A 22,147-nucleotide genomic window follows, 5' to 3' on the forward strand; every position below is an offset into this window, starting at 1 on the left:
AAAACCTTAACATTGTTCTGTATCATTTATGCTTTGCCATTTTCTATAATAGATATATTTTTTAATAAATATGTAAGAAATCAGTGGAAAAGTATTTGCCTCGTAAATCCAAGAAGGAAAACTTAGTAGTATCAACAAGTATATTGCCTTCATGAGAAGTATTGAATAATTTAATAATTTAACTGGCACCTTCTCTTCAAAATCCAAAACCTCACTTCATCAAAACCAGTAATATAGCACTCAAAAACGTTTTGGGTCACGTGAACTTCTTGATATGAGAAAGACTTTAAATTGTCCCAAGTAAATACTAGTAAAACTTTGCAGACATAGGAGATCTAACTAATACTACTTTATTTAATTTTTAGTCATAATAACTAATGTAACATATGAAATCATTACCAAGTACGAATGTGTAAACACATATTATAATCTATCATTTAAATATTTTGACAAAATTACTGAATGCACTTGAGATATTTCTTTAGATTGCTCCAGTTGACTTCCCATTTTAAAAAAAGATACTTTTTTAAAGATTTTTGTTTATGCACGTATGTCAGTACTACACAAATATTTGTGCATACACATTAAGATTCCTATGGAAGACTCAGGCCAGAAGAGGATATCCAATCCCAGAGATCTACAGTTATAGACAGCTGTGCAGCTCCAGATGTAGTGCATGGATACAAATGTGGGGTTTTTTTTTTTGATAAAGTATTTCCTAAAATACTTTTAATTGTATATCTATAAAAACTCGTTCCCAGATCCTAAAACTGAATTCCCCAAATAAGGACAAGAACAGGGCCATATTATGTGTTTACTTTCCTGAGAACACGTTCTTTACATTTTATTCATTCTAATTATTTGACTAACTACAAATCATAACACATTATGCTTAGCACAGAGAATGGAAAGTAATTTCCAAAGTGGGCTTGACTTTAAATAAAAAAAAAACCATAAAAGTAAACACAGCAGAATATGATTCATGGAGCAGTTGCTGCTTTTCTCATTTTGTGCATGACTGAGGGGGTGGAGGCACGGTGATCTCTCTCTCTCTGAGTTTGAGGGCAGCCTAGTCTACACAGTGATTTCCAAATCAGTCACAGGGACACAATGAGACTCTGTCTGAAACCAGAAATGCAGGCGGTACTTGGAGAAATGGTAAGAGTAGAACTAAAGGAGAACGCGCAGTAAGGAAAGAAGAGGCCATCACTTTTGAGATTCATTCCGATACAGGCTTTCATGAGATGAGGATTAGTGAGCTCAGAGTGCATGGAAAGAATCAGCTTTGAAGGCACAGAACTGGGCGACTGCACATTTTAGAGAGAAGGCTGTAAATTCAGAAGATCCAACATACTGCACTCTATACAGGTTGACCAGATAATTTTGGCTAAAGGTGTTCGTATTGCCTTAAAAGAGATCTATCTATTCAGATGGGTCTTTCAGAATGAACATTCTAGAAGTAATGTGGCTGCTAATTGGAGACACTGAATAGAAAACCAGAGAAGCAAAGGGCTAGAAAACCTTAGAAAGGTTGGACAAAAAACAAAAAATCTAGTGGGAAATACATTGTGGACGTTCATGAACGAAACATGCTATCATATAAACAACTTAAGATACTGTAGTTATTCCTGAGAGTGGAATAAAAGATAAAAGGAAAAATATTTTCCTGATTTTTATTCTAAGTTTATAGTCAATGACTACCAAATGCTTTGTTGGTAACTATTTTAAAATGTGCCTTGCATGAGATATTTATTCATAATGCATCTTTCTTCTAACTCACTATATAAATAGGCTACATTTCTAATGATTTTAATCACTTCTTGTTGCCAGAATTCAAGACCCATGGCTCCCAAAAGACCTGGCATTGTCTTAGCATTATCTGATCTTATAAAATACTGAAGCATTTAACAAAGCAAAATTCAAAGAAAGCTTGTATCTTTGAAAATGCCCGACCTATTGTCACCTGAAATCTGGACAACAGGAAAAATTAAAACAATCACTTTTTCCTTGGTAGACGCCCTGTCAAAGATCTATACTGCAATCTCTGTGAGGGAAGATTGGCTACAGACATTTATTGGGGGAGGGAGGCTAAAATGAAAAACGATACCAATAATTCTTCTGGGAACACTCTATTGTGTCAGTATTTCTGCAAGGTGGTATTGAAAATGGCTTTAAAGAAGTGCTTGGGCATTGGCACCAAAGGGACGAAGCAGCCAGAGGAGGCATTCCATCAACAGTGGCACACAAAAGCACGAAGTGTGCTGTACATGAACTAGAGTCCTGAGAGAGCTCGTATTAAATATAGGAAACAAAATTAGGCCCTCAAGATGGCAATTCAAAACCCACACTTAAACCCAAAGCAAATTAGAAAGATTGAGTTATAAACTCCAGATGAATTTGCTTATTAGAGAAATGGCAATTGTCCTATATGTCCTTAAGAAGAAAAAAACATATAAAATATGTATTTGTAATATCAAAAACCTAAAGATTAAAAAAATTAGACAAAGCTCTCATAACTATGATACATTAATCCACTTGCTCAATCTGCCAGATAATTACATCTTATTGCTATGTCTGAATGAAGAGATATGAAGACGCCTGGTGCCACAATTCAGGGTTTAATTAGAACATGTTAAAAAAATAGTAGCTCTCTAAGAAAAGTACATTACATGTATCCTGGAGAAGCACACTCTGATATCAAAAGGTCAGTTACGTTTGCAGGTCTGGGATAGTTCAGCTGAAACTGTGCTTTCGGAATTTAAATAAAATGCACAGTAAATTAGATTTGATTCCTGCTAATTTATGCTCGATACTGCATTCAGTCCATGCTGGCTTCAATCAAAGTCATGCTAGAGCACTCTTATGCTAATGCATGCTGGTGAGCCGGAGTGGGTGGAATGGAAATCAGAAAGCTGAACAGGAGTAGGAACCATAGGCCATGCTCGAGGTGGGCTTCAAGATGAGGGGAGAGGGACCTAAAGGTTAATCACATCATGTTCAAGTTGTTTCTACAGGAAAACATGACTTTCTATGGCAACCATTAACATGGAGATAGCCAGACAGCAGTTAGGTGCGTTTATATGTGATATGCAATGGTTACAGTCACACTTAGCCAGTCTCTTTGATTGTAAGTTTGTACCTGAATGAATCAAATTTGGGTCCTTTAATACACATTTCAAACATAGTAACTCAAGTAGGAAACACTTTTTCGTGTGATTTAATGGATTTTGCTTATTAAATGCTAAGATATTGTGTAAGAGTATTTTAAAAGCAGACTCCTCCACCATTTGACTGAGCTTTATGTTCACTTCGTCACAATTTCTTTAACACAATGCCAAAAGGATACTAAAGAATGTTGACCAAGGGGCCACTTTAAACTGTCCATAGGCACTAGTTCATGCAAATATAGAATTTTGCATGTCTCAACTATGATAAATTTTATCGAAGCACCAGTGTGTTGAGGCCGTTGAAGAATGCTTGAATTTTTACATAGAGAATGTTATCTTGGGAATAAATTTGATATTTGGTTTATTTCAATGTTCTATTAAGTAGATAAATTGAAGATTGTGCTCTTAATTCAATATGATTCACGTAAGACAGTGACCCCATTAAACCCATAATTTCTCATGTCTAGTATCAACCAAAAGACTAAAGCTTTAAAATTATAGTCTCTAATATGGTAGACTATGTGATAGTACACAGTGTTTTCATGAGCAGTGTGTTCCTTTCACGGCCTGGTCATGTGTTTGTTCTTGTGCTCCTCAAACCCTGGCTTGTATTATCTCACCATTGCTGACATTGGGGAACCTGAGCTTTGACCATGTACTTGCTACGCCCTCTTTCCAGTGTAAGGAAGATAGATGTTTTTCTGTGCTGTTTCTCTGTTGTTCTTCTATGTGACTTGTTTCCTGAAAGGAGCTGTCATGACTCTACATTAAAATATTGTTCTCTGTCGTAGAATATTTTTAAGATGTGAAAGTTTAAATGAATGCCTAGAAGATATTTCAAGCTGCTATAAAGGAAATATTTAACATTTTCCACATTGTTACACTTAAATCATGTAACACATTCTTCCCACTGACTATAATAGTTTGGATAGAGGGAAAGTCAAACAGGATATATAGTTCATAAAAATGAAATTACCCTGGGTAATTCTGAAATTCCTCCACAGAATTCTGTAGAAAATGGTCTCTGCATCAAAGTAAAAAGACCACAAACAAATATCCACAATATCAGAGGAACTAAAACGCAGGCACCCAGACATTTTGTAGCATTCCAACCTGGAATTTCCTGGATATCATTTAAGTTACATGACCAATGTAAACACTGAGAACTGACTTCATTACAATAGAATGGATGCCAGGAACAAGACATGAATACTCATTTAAATGATAAATGGATTCTAATTGATGAATGATTAGTTCTTCACCTCATTTAATTGTAGTTATTTTCAATGTTTGACAAGTAATTTCAAAATAACTTGTTAATATTGAAATTGAATATATAATGTCATAAAATATTCGACTTTTAACACATTAATATAGAATTTATCTACAAAGATGGAAATTTACTTGTAATAGAAATTATACATTAAAGATGCAAGATTATAATAATCATTTTTATAAAGCTGTGCAATCAGATACTATTTATTTTTATTATTTCCAATGAATTAAAAATGATGAAGTTGCAAAATTGCATAACTTAACAAGAAATATTTTGTATCCATGGCAACTATTATTCCAAAGGAGAAATATGGTTTATTTTTAAGCCAGTAACTCTCAATTAGTATTTTAAAAATCTTATCCTATGTAAAATATTTTTTACTTTGCCTTTTCTTTCAACAAATATCTATTATCTCTGTCTACATTTTCAGTGTCAAAATGCTTTTTAGTACACAAAGTCCTAAATGGGTCACTACTCTCATAAATGAGAACTAATGAAACATCCAAGAGACTAGAATAACTATGGAGAAGAGTCTCTGCCCATGTTAGTGTTTTGTATCTTATTCGTGACTAGAGTTGTTCCCCAGATGTACAGTTGTACCAGTCACTCTATGGCTACAGATGTGTTGCTGCCAAGCAGCGCCTCTTTAGAGCTTTGAATCACCTTTATAGAATGCGTTGATTGCAAGAAGATTAATTTTGGAGGTGCGTGTAATACTTGAGACCTTTCCTCATTGTTGTCTGAAACTTGCAATCTCATGGCTAGAACGAGCATTGAAGTTGGCCAGTGGTTTATTATCTAGAAAATAAAAACGGTAGTTTTGGAAGCTGCAGAGAATGACGATGGATACAGTTCTGAAAAGAGTGAAGGAAGAACAGGGCTAATCTGGGAAAAGGAAGGGTGAGAGTATTCCTCACACAGGTAATAACACCAACTCTGTATATCCTTCATCCAGTGCCACACCTGCTTTCTTTGTGGACAACCAAGTCATCAGTAGCATTCTAAGTAAAATTCTTTCTGTGGTTTTGATAAACTGAAAGATTATGTGAGTGGAGTATGCAAATTTCAATGCTAATGGCATTTACTCTATTTAGAAAATCTCTGCTAATTTTGTAATGTTATTAAATATTTCTACATTACAATGAATACAATAATTAACTCAAAACTAAGACAGACATGCTTATGGAGAACTTTAAACTTTATTAGATTCCAGATTGCTAAAGCAGATTTACTCTCAATTAGAGGTTAGCAGAAGAGGTCATGGAAGTAAAGCAAATTATTCTGGGTTTTAATAGGCAAGTGTTACAGGCCTGCTCATTATACCAAAGAAACAAATTGGAAACTCCTACGAACAATATGTCAATATTTTTCAACAAATTACAATTTTAAATAATCTCATTCCATGATGTTTTTCATATACAAATGGGTACTTTTGTTTTTCTAAATATATTATTTTAAATTCACTAGCTTAAAATTTTTCCAAGTAATATACTTTTATCAATATTATCTCCCCTCTATTAGTTTTCTTGATTAAGATCATAATAATAAAATAGTGAAATTTTGCTTTTAAAGTCACTGATTATTTTTAAGAAAAATGGTTCAATATTAAAAAAATATTTCACAAGAGCCTATCTACATTAACTGTAAAGATGAAATCTCATTTTTAAACCAACAAAAGAAGAATAAGGAGTGCTGGAAAGTAAACTCTAAATTGCCCTAAACTCTTAAAGTGGGAAGAATGTGTCTTCCTCTGTGGCGGGGAAGGCATTGGAGGATTGGGATGAGAAGGGAAAGCCTAGCTTAAAGGAAATTCTTCAAGCAAATGGTGAGACCAGGCATCCACTTGCACTCACATAACCTGTCAGCTTGCCAGAACTGTCTCGTCAGCAATCTAGCTAAACTACGAGGGCTGCTCACATCCCATTAACTCATTTTTTTTTAGAGAAAGATTGCACAAGATGCCAATCAGAAAAAGCAAAAGCAAAGCAGAAGAAAAAAATGCAACCAAGGAACAAATGTCCTGGTACTGAATGGTTGCTTCGTTAACGGAATTTTAATATGCAATTGTGATGTTTCTTAATAACATTAATTACACGCTTAGTAAGGCACCATCCTAAGTCATTAGTGCTTTCTTTTTGTTGCATTTTATCTAATACTAGCAGAATGAAAGATATGACACTGCCCTTTACTATTAATGTTGTTTGATCTTTTTATGGTGCTATTTAATGCTGCTTGCATAAACATTTTCCCGGCAGTATTAACTACTTATGTATGTATGTGTATGTGTATATTAAGTAAGGGTACCGACATTTGGCATGTACTTACAACATGCTAAGGGTTATACTACTTCTCAAAACAAAAGAAAGACCACAACAGTACTTGTACAGCAGATGAAAATAACATCAACAATAAATTCCAAAACTAATACTGGCCAAGCAATTTTAAAATATATTCAGAAACATGTAGCTCAAATTTTAATTGGATTTCTATTTGATATATTTAGTGCATATAATCATGAAACAATCCCCTGAGTAACATAATATATTTAAATAAATTTCTTAGTAATTCAAATGTTACCTGTAACATTTATGTTTTATGCACATTACAGAATAATACCTGACAACACTATGGAAATTTCTCATACTTTCTAGAAATAAAAATTTGACTTCCTTATAAGGTATGTCTCATATGTTAATATGATTTATTCGTCTTATAGTATTTCAGAGGTGAGCATTTATATCTCTAAAAAAGATCTGATTTGTACCTTAAGTACAAAATCAAAACATTGCTTTTGTTTTATTCATATATGAGAAAACTACAAACGTGAGCATTTAAACCCTTTATATTTAGTGATCTATAATGTTTTATGATGCTCCATAAAGATTTTTTCTTCAATTCCCTGATATTGCGTAGAAGAAAAGAAGTTAATAACATGAAAAATAACTGATTTTTAAATATTCTGCTTATCAATCAAGCACAGAAAAAAATGAGAATCCGTGTTGGATACCTTTCTCTCTCATTTCTGTCCTCTTTCAAGTCTGACTTTATCTTTTGATATTGCAAAAGGTTATTCTTTGATTCTCTGAATGTAATCTGGATCCAAGTGTGATACCCAGCAAATAAGCTATGACTGGGCAGAACACTAAACTAAATTTAGAAAGCTTATTGAAAGAGTGAAGCCTACAGTAATATCTGGATTTTAAATGGTCCGCTAAATCTTCATTCTTGGGTGTTGTTTCTACTGGTATGTTATGGTATACAATGTGTTTACAGAGTATTTTATTAATGCTTCTACCTAGTTGACTTTAAGAACTTTATTCTAATTAGGTTAACTTAAATGATTATATAAGATTTCTAAAGGGCACTGGTTATAAGCAAGTAGCTGTTCTCAGTAGGTGGAGACAGAAACAAAGGCTATAAAATGCATGTAGTGGTTCGAGGAAAAATGGTCTACATAGGATAACAGGTATGAATGTTGGTTCCCTTTTGGTGGAACTTTCAGGAAGGATTAGGACGTGTATCCTTGCTGGAGGCAGGCACCAGGGTTGGGCTTTGACTCTTCAAAAGTCTCTCTGCCTTGTTCTTGGGGATCAGCACTTAAGCTCTCAGCCACTGCTCCAGAACCAGGCTACTACTAACCACCACAGTACCAGGTCATAAACTGTACCCATCAGGAACCATGAGTCTCAATTTAAACACTTTCTTTTATAAGTCAACTTGGTCATAGCATCTTATGATAACAATAACGAAGTCACTAATACAGCACAGAAAGGATTGGGGTCTAGTCATTAAAGTATAGTGGGCAGTCTCTACACTCTGTGATAGTAGCGGGCATCCAATAAAGACCACAGGGGTTTACTTCCCAAAATTCTGAGGACATAACCCAAATAAATGTGGAAGGTGTCATCCCCTTCCCCCAAGTCATGCGTTTGTTTGGAAGTTGTATCTACAAAATTTCCTCATAAGAAATGGCTGTCATTCCAATTAACTAGCTGTGTGGCATTTGTTTGTGCAGCAAGAGAGACCTCCCAGAGCGGAAGAACATCTTATTTTAGGAAGTAGAGAAGATGAATGGAAAAGAATAGGGGTCTCATGAAAATGCACTTATCTTGTAGTTCTGCTCTCTATTAGCATGTATAAAGATACCGTGAAATCAAATGGTTTTTACAGAATGTTAAGAAAACTTTCCAAGTAGGGATACTGAAAGTCTCTGAACCAGCTTCCATTTTCAAAACAAGAAAGTCTTAGTTGTCTGCATTTAACTAAATAAGTAGTAACCAGAGAGAGATCAAAACAGGATTTAAGTTCATTGGATCAGCATGTCCACTAATTATCCATTTAAATGGTGACAAAGGTAAGATCACAATAAATGTAGTGAACTCATAAAACTTACTCAAAGAAGGAAAAAAGTAAACAATATTTTAGAATATTCCTATTGTCTAATGAGACAGTACCCTAAACATTTCTATCTAAAGATTTATGCCCACCAAAGTTATAAGAAATGAGTAAATGGGCCAAGAAAAAGAAATAGGTGATCGAAAGGGGAAGTTTAACAAAGAAATAAGGAAAAGAAAGGAAATAAAGAAGTCAAGTATATTTAAATAACAAGAAATACTTGGAAATTGAAAAAAGGGAGATTTTTCAGTTATTATTCAAATACATATCAAACTCTGTTATAAAATGGATGCGTTAACTATTATTGTAGAGAAGATGATAAAGAAGCACCATTGAGAGAGACTAGCAAGCATAACTGGTGTATTTGAAGGAATGAACAAAATATTAGGAAGTAAACATTTTCATAAAAAGTTAATAAACCATAAGTTAAGGGATTTTCTTGTCTCTCAGAAACATTAGATACCAGATGATCAATGCCGGAGGCTAACACATTAAAATCATAGGAAGAAAGAACAAGAACAATCTTACAGAATAATAAAACATCAGTCAGGTGGGAAAATTATTCTGTTAGCTTCATAATTTAGTAAACTACCATTCAATATCAAAGCAGAAGAACCTCTTTCCCACATTCTGAGAACTGTGGACAAAGGCATTATGTAATAATTTCAAAAGCAGTTTGTTCTTGTTTGGTAGCTTACATGCTGTGACTTACAAGGGTTAAGGTCAGTCCAGTATTAGGAATAATACACACTTGCACTTCTTCTTTAAAACTACCCTATGCAAAGATATGTTCCCTATGATGAAAACACTATTGAAATGTATAAGACATAAACAAGTGTTTTTATGTAAGCCATAAATATAAAAAGTGAAAAAAGCAGGTGCTGGTAAGAATTCATTAAGAAGAACCCACCACCAGTAAAAGCCAACAGCCTTTTATTACCAGGGACAGAAAACAGAGAGCTTGTGAGTAGACAACCACTTTAGGCCATTTGAATAATAGCTTTTCCAAGGGAGAGGGAAGGCTGAGAATCCAAACACAGATCTCCTTAAAAAACACACTTGTGACATCTCTAGGAGGAATTTCAAGATGAAGTGTAAGGACTACAGCTTTCTAATTGTAAAAGTAACTGAAATAGCATATTAAGTGATGTACAAACACTAAATTTCAAGCTTAATGGGAACATGAAAGGTTTGGAAATATTTGACACCTTAATCTCTAAGTCAAGTATGAGTTATAACTATCTCCAAATAAAATTTTATTGTCTTTTGATTGTTTGCTTCATTCAAGAATAAAAGTATTTGATCATGCAATAATTAAATTCTACTCTAATGTACAAACAGAATTAGCTAATGTGCAGATAAAATATGTTCATAAGGATTTCTGTTTAAAAATGGAGTTTTTTGTTCGTTCTTCCTCAAAAGTGTAATTTACATATATACATGCTTTGCTGGCATGTATGACAGTTCTTTGAGTGTGTACAGTGACCGTGGATGCCAGAGATGGATGTGGAATCACCATGAATTGGAATTACAGATGGTTGTGAGTCGCCATGCGCGTGGTGGAAGAGCAGCCAGTGCTCTGAACGACGGAGACATTTCTCTAGCTCCGTTTCTTTAAAACTAAATCATTTAACACAGTGGTTTGTTTTTTTTTTGGTGCAATAACATGTAATTCTTGAGTGCTTATAAATACTTGCATTGACACATTCTAACAAAATGTAGCAAACATTTTTTTTGTGACTAAATTGGTTAATGATTAAAGATTTCTATGAAGTTATATAGGATGTTTGCTATTCCTGATTTCCAAAAGTTTCACCGAATTCGCTCTGCTTTTCCTCTCTAGCTGAGGCAATCAGAAGCAGCATATGGTGAACAAGACAGAAAACGGAAGAGAGCGCAACTCCACAGGCAAGGCAGCTGGGAGGTTTGACAGTTCTTTTCCAAATTGCTCATCGTGTTTTGAATTACTGCTGGGAAAAAAATGTGTTGCCCATCTCCAAAATAGATGTTCATTTTTATTTTTATGCTGGAGTAAGACTTCTAATAGGAAAATAGAGCAGATGGTGATAGGAAAGGAGGTAGGCTTCTTATTGAGACCATTTTTGTATCGTCAGAAGACGTTTCCAAGTAAACAAATACTTCCTTCACTATTCATAGCTAGCTTTGCCCTCAGATGCATGTTTTGCTCTCCTGTGAGTCTCACATTTGGAGCACTGTCAAAAGTAAATCAGTATGGCTTGGTGGGTTCATTGTCAAAGGGGTGTTGATCTAGATTTTGTGCTAACCCAGTATATGACAGACAGATAAGAGGACTCATGCTGAGACATTGGTGACATTTCAAATGAATACCTGTGATATGGCAAATGTTTTCCTCCAATGAGAAGTGTGCAATTGATGGCATTCAAGATCTACCCTACAGCAAAATTTGTATAGAATCTCAAAATGCAGTAATGCGTGTGTGTAATTCCAAATGTGATTTGCACGTGGTAGTAAACTTGCTGTCACTTTAAAACTTGACTGCGTCTCCTAAGTTATCTTTGGACAAATTCTCAGTTTGAAGTTGTCAATAATTCCAAATTGGGTTTCTCCGAATAACATAAAAAAGCTTCATCTGGAATAACAAAGCGATTGTTTTCTGAAGTCTTAAGTGCTTCCAAATCTGAATTTGATTCATACTTTTCTTTTAAAATCCTTTTATCAGACGAATTCAGGTACTTTTCTCTAGACTATATGTTTGAAAATATATTCCCCTATTTCTATTAGAATAAGAAAGTAATTTTTTATTATCTGTATGATGTACGTTTTAGAATATTCTTTATGCTATATGTAAGATCCTCAAAGTTGAAAAATACTTGTGTTTGATTCCTCTGACACATTTGAATAATAATAAGTTTTCCAAACGATGCATATAATTCATTGTTTCAGTCGGTGTGTACCTGTTAGCCTTATTATAAAAGTTTTAATGTCGATACTTAATACACTGAAAGTCGTTTTAAGAGCTAATGCAGGGACATGGCAGTCTAATCTCCTCACTGTCAGTCTTTTCCTCGCTAATCCAATGAAAACGCATCTAACTTTCAATTCCCCAAGTTCACAGCCGTTGTCACGTATGAAGTACAGCTCTTCATACTTCTGAGCACTGTCATAAGTCATTCCAGGCAGATTTGTGAAATGACAGACTTTCTAAGATAAAGTATAATGTGTCAAAAAGCTATTCTTTATTTCCAGTCCAATGGGAATTTACGAAATTGTTTCAAACAAGGATAGATTTGGAAGTAACTTATGAAACTCACTGCAGGTGACAGCTACAACTCAGAACAAGGAACGTGCCGCGATGTTCCAACCGCCGCCTTTGTCCTTTGTTTAAAGTGGCAAGTGAAGCAGAACTAGTGAAGTATGTTTTGTGATCTGAGAACTTGTTAAATCATAGAAGTTCAGAGGTCATTTCTCTGAGCACATTATTTCTAGCTACTAAAATCGCTAAGTGAGTCTATTTCTTCTTTTTCACTTGAAAATCGCTTGTTTCAATTACAATATCGGAAGCATTCCTTCTGCAGTCATTTCTGTTGAGAATATTCATCTACTTTAGCACTGAGAATCAGGACCTTAGGTTACTGTGCCTTAGTCTTTACAGTCTTTGATGGGTATGCACTTTATGAATGCATATCTTAGCTAATACAGTTTACTATAATAAATTTCAATGATGAATTTAGTTTTTGATACAGTTATAGGTCAGTCTATCCAGTTCAGAGATGCCGACAGAGGAAATGTAATGAAATGGCCACCTTAAAGAGTATCAGCTCTAGAATGGTCAGAAGAGTATCAACTTTAGAATGGTGCTAGAGTACAGTATTGGATCTAGAATGATCACATAACAGGCTCTCAACTCCAGAATGATGTTCAAGCAAAGCATAGTTCTAGAATAGCCCTATCAGAGACTATCAACCCTAGAATAGCAGCCGAGTAGAGCATCATTCTAAAAGAGACAGGTAAGACAGTTCTGGCCATAGAATGGTCACATTGCAGAATAACGCCTCTCTTTGTTTTTTCTACGACATCTTAGGATTTCTCGCTTTCTTACTATTTTTAAATAACAATCAACTGTAATATAATTATTATTAAAAAATGGTTGTTCCTAAAACATAGCTATAATTAAAACTACAGTGACAAGAAATGAGCATTGAGATTATCGTATCACTGTCCTCAGTTCCCCAGCATCAATTCTGAAAAGTGTAATTGGTTACACTGTTATATTTAAAAAAATTTTCAATTTAAAATTACTTTAACTAAGTTTATATCTTAAGTGAATTTAAAAACTCCTTGTTATGAAAAACAATAGATTTATTTGAAAATAGTCCCAAGAGTTAGAAAAAAAAGATTTAGAGAAACTTTGTATGTATGGTCTATGTTAAGCCCAGTTCACCCTTACAGAGCGTGTAGGATGGTGTACTTCACTTATCAGATACCAAGTAGGAATATGAAGTTATGAATCAATGAGATCTCTTCATTAAGGAACCAAAGTTTTGTTGTCTACATTTATTATTAATATAAGAACAAACTTATAAGTAAGAGTTTCAACCAAAGAGGGTGTTTGGGTAAATTAACATCAAATGTCAATAATTTCTGCTCAGTATATTAAGAAGGCATTTGAAGCTAGATGGATAATTTATAGTGTCATGGAGACTGAATATATTATTAAAATACTATAGAGAATTTTTTTCTTAAAAAATGCTGAAACTATCCATTTATCCAGGTATTTATACATCCATATATTCATCTTACAAAATTTCTTTAAACATTTTCATTGGTAAGATATGCAAAACTATAATTGGTGTTCTTAATTTAGTGACTTTTGAAGCATTTCATCATTAAAACATTCACAAATAGTTAGCATTTAGATTTCTGCAAGCACATGCTATTCACTTTTGCAAAGCCAAAGCAATAATGGGATATTAAGCCACAAACACTAACTATACATGCCAAAGAAAACAGATCTCCCACACTAATGTTAAGGATCCACTTTACAATGACATATAGCAAATTCCTTTTAAATTTTGTCTATAGAAATGAAAGTGAGCAGACACAAAGAGAGAGAATCCCCAAAATGAGGAGTCTGATTGGCTTAAAATGAAGCAAGCAAATAAGAAATAATCATCTCAATTTAGTGTATAGTCTTCTTTCTCCAGGAATATCAAACCTAGGTCATTGCACATATAATAAAAAAAACATTAGCATTATATCTTCCTACTTAGGAAAAGTTCAGAATTTTCAACATATTAATAAAATATGTTATTTTGTCTGAAAATTGACACTAACTCCTTCCTCTTTTGAGTAAAACAACTGGAAAGCCAGGAACAATGGTTGTAGCAGATAGTCCCTCATGAAGCATTTTACCATGGGTGAATAAATATACTTAATTATGACAAATGCTACTAGGCATGATTTATGAAGCACTGCGCAAAGCCATGCCAAATGGGTAGAAGGATGGTTACTTACCAACAGGGCGAACTGTAGACATTACAATGGTGTGGTAAGAACATAAAAAGAAATTAAAAAAAAAAGAAAAGAAAATTATCAGAATGCATGATGTGTAATGTTACATTTAAGTATGGACAATAGAGTGACATCTATTCTCATAATTCATTTATGAACAAGGTTCCAAAATCTGTTAAAACTGAAAGACATAAGCATAACGTTAAGAAAAGGTTAGTTTTTAACCACAGGACTACCTGTGAGAACTTAAAGGGATAGCTTACATTTACCTTCATCATTTATTTTAATTACTATTCCAAAGACTTCAAGTTAAGGGCGAAATGCTACCCCAAAGTTAAGAACAGACAGATACAACTATTCAAGCCAAAATGTAGCAAACATCATTTTGAAAGTATAAGGTCTCACTGCCTGAATTAAATAGCAATTGGATTCCAGGCATTGCTTGTCAGAACCATTTCATGAAGTATAAACGTGTACTTGATACAACTTACAGAAGGCAATAATTGAGGAGCAATTTGCTTTCCATCCATAGAATTGTAACAAATCTAACAAATAGGTTGAGACATGCCATTGGATCCCAGCTAGCTCCCTAACTGCTGCTGGCTCTGTTCATTCTTCTGGCACAGGTGATGAAGCAGTGACTGACATGTTGATTCTTTTTCTCTCTGAGCATGGCTTCAAAATGATGCTTCAGCTAACACATCACTTTTTGATATAATACCATAACTTTGAATTACTAACATCCATAATAATAGGCCGCCCTCTTTCTGAGTGACTGCAACTTTAAGGGACATAAAAGGTTAATATTTTCTTTAAGAAAATTTCAAATCAGTGTGAACAAACAACCATTCCATATAAAAGCAACAAATATGCATTAGAAAATATATGGTCCTTGTATACAAGAGAAAAATATATTTATAATAGTTAACTATATATAAAGTATACAATTAAAATACAAATGTTTCCATCCAATAGGCCATTGAACCATATTCCAGCACATATAACCCTAGTAAATAATAGTTCATTTCTAGTGGGAATATATCTTGATGCTGATGTCTGGGCTTGATAAGATAAATACATTAGCTGTATGTCTTACAGCTGCCCATCTAATCAACATGTCCATCACAATTGTGTATTTGTGTAATCTTTGAAAATAACAGTATATTTAGATTATATGAGAGGTAACTTTTATAATTAGCAGTTTTTATGGCTAGGAAATACTAATTAGGAAATATAAGTAGGACACTGGCATATTTTGTGGTATGTTTGTTGTAGGGAAGCATTGAGAAGGGGCCTGATGAACCATCACTTCCCTGTTTGGAAAAGGATGGACAGAAAGGCCTACAACAACAACCAAGAAACAACATAAAATAGACATTATGATTTCTTCCTTTACCCTCATTAATAATTTCTCTGGCTTGTGACAGTATCCTGTAGGAGGAAGAAAGCAATTTTGAATTCGTGCTAATTTAACTGCAAAGTAGAATTGACTTTCAAATATCATGTCCTAAGAAATACTGTCTTCTCAGATTGTGATATGAAGGAAAAGAGAGGAAACTATAGTAAGGAATCACGTTAAAATAAGTAGTATATTTTACATGCACTTTAGACTAATTTTGAAAATTTTTACTTTATTGCCTTGGGAAATGTCTTCTAATGAGATCATTTTCATAGCAAGCCAAGGAAGAGACTGAAGGAGGAAAACTGCTTGCATAAAAGAAGCTGCAGTTTTAACCTCATATTCAAGAACCATTTACGCGTTACTTAAGGTCTTTAATTTGATTATTACAAATTAAAGTTCTATTACTGGTCTTTTTAAAAACATTTGTTTGTCTACTTGATGACAAACTTCATCTGATAACCATGCTTGTTATCATGTTTTTTGAAAGTAATCAATCAAACAAAAAAGCTGAAGCGATTTTTGTTTCAAGTGTTGATTATAAAACTCCTTATAGCATCCCCAATGGGTGAACATTCGCATATTGATATAATTTCCATGTAAACATGACAATAAAACTGCAGGCCCTTGTTCCATAGCAAAAGTTCCTTGTGAAAATCAGCAGGTGAGTGTTCTCAGAAGCAGCAAATTAAACTCAACTGCGTTCCAGCATTAAATGGATTAAAATGGACATGGCCTCTTGGGTAAGCTGACCTCACTCTAATAAAGCAACCCAGTGAGAGGTTGAATATTTCATTTATGTGCATAAGGAAACAGACATAGAAGGAAAATAAAAGTCATAATTTTACCCCCATTAGTCTTGTAGTGTGAGATGTTCCAACTGCTTATCTTAATGGTAAAACATGTTTTAAGTAATAATTTACCGAACATTTCCTGGTTCTATGGGGATACACCATTATTATTTAGCCAGGATTTTGAAGTTGCCATCTTCAATGAATGACATTTTCATACCAACGAGGAAAAGACACTCTAATTTATTTACATGCTATACAAAAGAGAACGAACCACTTAACATTTGCTGATCTTTAAAAAAAAATGCAATCACCTTACAAAACAATGCCCTCTATCAGTGTTGTAGGTTCGTTTCCTATGTACAAGGAACACAATGTATTAAATGAACAGCTAAACATAACATTCTCAATGAATTAGGAATTCAATTAGCTGAGGAAATTCTTGATGCCAACAGATCATTGCAAGTCTTTTTGGCCCAAGCACTCACATGTAACGGGAAATCTGTTTCTTCTCCAAACAAACATATCCTCACATATTCTCAGCATTTGGTTAGCCAGCAAATAGATTTTGAATGGAATATTTTGGGGTTGGTTATTTACTTTTTGCCCATTTATTTAATCCCCCCAACATACCTTGGAGATGACCTGGTTTAAATGAATTATTTTTACAGTAGTCTACCTATTTAAGAATATGTCCTCTCCATATATGCTGGGGTTGTTGATTTGTTGTTTTGGGAAGACTCCTGACAGTTGGAATGTGGCTGTCTCTGACTTATTTTGCCTATTCCTAAGACCCTTCTCCTCCTATGGGGTTGCCTTGTCCAATCTTAACTATAATATGTTGTGCTGTGTTCATTTGATGTCCCTGGGAGACCTGTTCTTTTCTAGAAAGAGTTGAGGAAGGACTGGATCTGGGGAAGAGGGGATGTGGTAGGAAACCGGGAAGGAAGAAAAGAATAAATTAAACGTATCTAAAATAATCCACAAAGTAGATTAAATGCACAGGTTAATCTTGTTTGCATGAGTTACTATATTTTTATTATATAGTATTAATAAGTGTATTTGGCTCATAAACAACTAAGGCTATTGTGACTTAAATAACAAACAATGACAGTGCTAATAAGCAAATACTTTTAATTTTGCCTAAATTGTTTTTATTTTCATTAACAGTAAAGTGATTGTAAGAGACTACAACTATATGGGGTTGTTTAGGAACAGAGCCATTGAAAAGAAAAGAAAGCACCTTTCTTCTCAGGGACACAGATGCATGCTTCCTGCTAGGTACCTGGAGACAAATAAGTGTTGGAGAATAAATTCTTTTTTCTTTCTTTTTATTTTTTTGAACAGAAAGAAGATCAAACTACAGATTTCTGACTTATTTTGTTCACTTTTAACCTCCTCCAAACCTTTTCCCTGATTTATAAAATTTTAAGGAGCAAAATTTGCAAGGTAAAAGGTGAGCTGCAACTGTGTTGCTGCCAACCTCCTCTGTGGAGAGATGAGAGGAAGCACAGCCCGCTGTGGAAGGAGGTTAAGGTTTGCCCGGCAGATGTGCTGGTGCATTTGTGCTCATTGACCATCAGCCCAAAATGCACACACATACCTTTGCAAAATAGTTTTACCTACATGACAAGGCCAGAGCATTACTCCATGTTTGGAGAGACTGGTTGATCAGTAGTATGATCCTAGACTAGTGTTTCTCACTCTGTAGGTCTCTAAAAATATTTACAGTACAACTCATAACAATAGCAAAATTATAGTTATGTACTAGCAACAAAAATAATTTTATTGTTGGGAGTTACCACAACATGAAGTCCTGTACTAAAGGGTTGCAGCATTAGGAAGATTGAAAACCAATGTTCTAGCCAGTTCCCTTTATCTTGTTATACTTGCTCTGTCTGTTAAGTGAGTAGATAGCATTTGGCAGACAGTTAGGTACTGGTATTTATTGGAGTCTTACCATACAGCCCTAGAAACAAATGGGAAATCTTTCAATATCATTGGTTGTCAAAAATTCAGAGACACAGTTCATAGATAAATTGATATGATAACTAGAGATCTTAAGAAGCTACTACTAAACACTGATCTTCAAAAAATTGTTGGTACTAGCAAAATGAAAGTTATTCTTGTGTACAAGGTTTCCTCAATCCTGCTATGTAAGGCAAGCTCGAGAAGTCTCCTCTGGAGCCAATGGTGTCAACAGCACCTCAAGTGAGTGACTATCATAGAGTGAAACTGAGAAGTAATGCCTTCAAACCTCCCTAGCAGTCATAAAGCCAAAGTGAAGACAGGTTGAAAAGGCTTGGAAGTAGGCAAGGGCAATTGTTACTTGTGCTCAGACAATGGATACTCTGTATTCCCAAGTTCAATCTGGCATGTGAAGAGAAATGTAAGACTTCCAAGATCAGTTTTGCCCCAATTCAAAGTCACCTTTTGCTACTTCTATCTGGATACATAACTATCACCTCTGCGAAGAAAGGTGCATATGGTTACCACTCATCAGACGTGCTGGAGTGTATAGCAGAGTGAAATGAGTACTGCCACAATAGTTTACTATTTTACTAATTGTGGTAAACTGAACACTAGTTCAGATCTTCTTAATGCATTTCGAAATTTTTTATGGATTCCATAAAAAAAAGAAAGAAAAAAAGAATTAAAAAAAAGGAAAGACAATTTATTTAAGCAATCTAATGATTTGGAAGACAGAACATTTGAGTTCACTATAATCAGTATCTTATATTCCTTTACTTTGAAATAGTCTTGCTATATAGAGCATGCTGGCTTCCCATGTGTGATCCTTTTGTGGCTGCCCCTCCTGTGTTAGCATACTGGTTCGCCATCATGCTTAGCAGCTCCTCCTATTTTGAGCAGACATGAACTTACCAACTGAACCAGTATTAAGCTCCTGGCTCCATTTTCTTTGACTCCTTAGGTCTCTTACCTCGGACAGTGAGGGTGGCAGAAGCTTCCACTTTTCCCACCCGGTTCTCAGCAATGCACACATAGGTGCCTTCATCTGCACTTATGGCCTTTTTGATTCTCAGGGTGTAGTCGTCCTTGATATCATACCTGTGTGGGATAGGAGCCAGCATTATCGAAGAGCATCAGTCACATACATAATAATGTTTAGAGATAGTAATCCTTATCTTTTTTATGCACACACGTGCATCAATCGACAAAATTAAACTCATTGATAATGAAATTACTACTAAGAAGATAATTTTATAACCGACCACAAGTTGTGTGTCAAGTTACTCATTCGTGTTATATGTGTACAGCTTTTTCTTCCTCAAAACAATTAAAGGCAGGCTTTCCAATTTGTCCCATCCTGGGGACTCTCCACTCATAAAGAAAAATACTATTCATTTCTGTTTTGGGTCATATGTGTTTTTTTATTAAGTAAGCTAATTATACTGTTTTTAATATGATAATTTTAGGCATTTTAATGTGAGACCTTAAAAATATATTCAAACAAGAAATATTTGTCTTCTGTAGCAGGAAGTTGCTAGAATGATAAAATGAACAGTGAGTAAAAGGATAAGAAAATAAAGAAGTAAAGTTTTTGTTTTGCTTTTCCTGACCACCAATACAAACACTTGAAATAGAAAACATAAACATTTGAAAAAGTTGAGAAATGTATAAACCAAGCTCCTTCAGAAGCATCCACATTTTACATCGAAAATATAATACTGTTTTTTAAAAAAAGTATACAACTTAAAAAATTCACATGACTTTAAGGAGCGGTGGTTTGTTGCAAAGGAACTATATACTATACTCCAAGTTTACAATTACACAAACAAGACAATAAAAAGATTTCCACTTGTATTATCTCTCAATTTTCACTAATGTTTTTCAAGCATTTTTTCGAGTAACTTATAATAGTTTACATTATTTTTCTTTTTCTATTACAAAATCAGATCAGTGTATTCAAAAATAAATTCTGCATGTTCAATACTTATTGGGAAATTCTCATGTTTTAAGAATTGATCTCTCTCTTTCTCTCTCTCTCTCTCTCTCTCTCTCTCTCTCTCTCTCTCTCTCACACACACACACACACACACACACACACAGACTTCTCAGGCTTACTCTCACACTCTCTTCTCTCTCTACATTTCCTGGCCCCCACTTTTCCCCCTCATTTTTTTGTTTGAATGAACATGTGCTACTTCTAACATTAGTTTTAAAACAACACAAGAACAACAAAAATGACAAGAAAACTGCTGTGTCTGTGCAATAGTTCTGATTTATAGACAGTGACATGGCTAGCCACAATGTCCTACTACCAATCGTGCTTGGAATTCTCTGTCTACATATTTACCTTGAATTTCTATTTACTGTGGTTTAAGCCTTAAGAAACCCTTATTACTATCCATATTTGAAACCTTAATAACTACACCAAAAAGAAACACAATTACTCCCCCCTTGAAACATAGACACACGTTAATGATTCTGTGCTACTTAGAAATTCTTAGTGTAGAGTTTTCATTGTTGTCCTGTTTCACCAAATGCTCTATTCAAACTACTAATCATAGAACCTTTAAAGTTTATACACAAGTGACATAAAGCACAGACTTAGGAACATATTGACAAATTGTAACAACAGGGCCACTCCTTGTGTTTCTAGTGTGGGGCAAACTATTTAAATTCTTCATAGTATGAAGTGTGCCATTGACAAAAAATGTTCTAAGAACAATGTCTGTTTCAACATACTGAATGCCAAATACAGCTTTAAAATATGTAAAAATAGCACAGCAGGAGGAAATTATAATTCATGTAAGCTATTTATCACACATTTGAAGAGCCCAAGAGTTATACAATTAATGCCTTTTATTCCTCCTAATATCAATGCTATGTAAATAGGAGTGGCTTCAAGGCTGGCAGTTTTCTATACTTACCAATTAGGATGGCTTATTTATACAGTTTAAGATCAATTCTAAACTAAGAAGCACAAAATAGCAACAATATCGAGTTGCAGATCCAATACATTATGTAACAAATTAAAAATTAACATAAATACAGATAACTATAATCTCAGAAGTATCCGTCTGCCTTCTAATTAAGCAGACTCCTACATCTGAGATAATTTCATATGCAGGAAAACATTAGTTACATTTTCTGCTAAATATTGATTTATTGACAACAACAATGCAAAAAGCTTATCTTGACTCAAAATTCCGGGTTACAGACCATCGTAGTGAGGCAGTCACAGAAGCAGTGGGTGAGAGAACGGGTCACATGATACCCAGAGCCAGATGACAGCAGAAGAGAGATGTGTGAATGCCAATGATAAGCCTGCCACTCCCTTGCCCTCATTCCATGTATGGTGACTTGGCAGGTCTTCTGCCCTCAGCTAATGTAACATCGAACAATTCCTAACCGAGATTCCTAGCTGCATAGTGGTGGGGGAAGGAGATTATATTTTGAGGCTTATGTGGTCAGGCAAGACTTCCAGTAGAGGAGGGCACTAAACCTTTGACCCCAAATTTGCCCTGCCTACAAGATGGGCAGAGATAAAGAGCGAGAATAGACTGAGGGAATGGCCAGCCAATGTCTGGCCCAACTTGAGACCGATCTCATGGGAGAGAGACAAGCCCTAGTACTATTAATGATACTCTGCTGTGCGTTC

At 34.6% G+C, this 22,147-nt stretch overlaps 1 protein-coding gene across 39 annotated transcripts in view; it reads right to left on the minus strand.

Annotated features, from left to right (window-relative positions):
* Robo2 (roundabout guidance receptor 2) overlaps window positions 1-22,147 on the minus strand; it is a 1,571,587-nt gene that overhangs the window by 96,780 nt on the left and 1,452,660 nt on the right. For 21 of the 39 annotated variants that reach the window (NM_001415038.1, NM_032106.4, XM_087577083.1 and 18 more), the window contains 1 exon segment: window positions 19,463-19,590. In NM_001415038.1, the coding sequence (NP_001401967.1) occupies window positions 19,463-19,590 (128 nt within the window). 39 annotated transcript variants of the gene reach the window in all.

The sequence above is a fragment of the Rattus norvegicus genome, chromosome 11 (assembly GCF_021556685.1).
Source record: "Rattus norvegicus strain SHRSP/BbbUtx chromosome 11, alternate assembly SHRSP_T2T, whole genome shotgun sequence".
Lineage (NCBI taxonomy): Eukaryota > Metazoa > Chordata > Mammalia > Rodentia > Muridae > Rattus > Rattus norvegicus.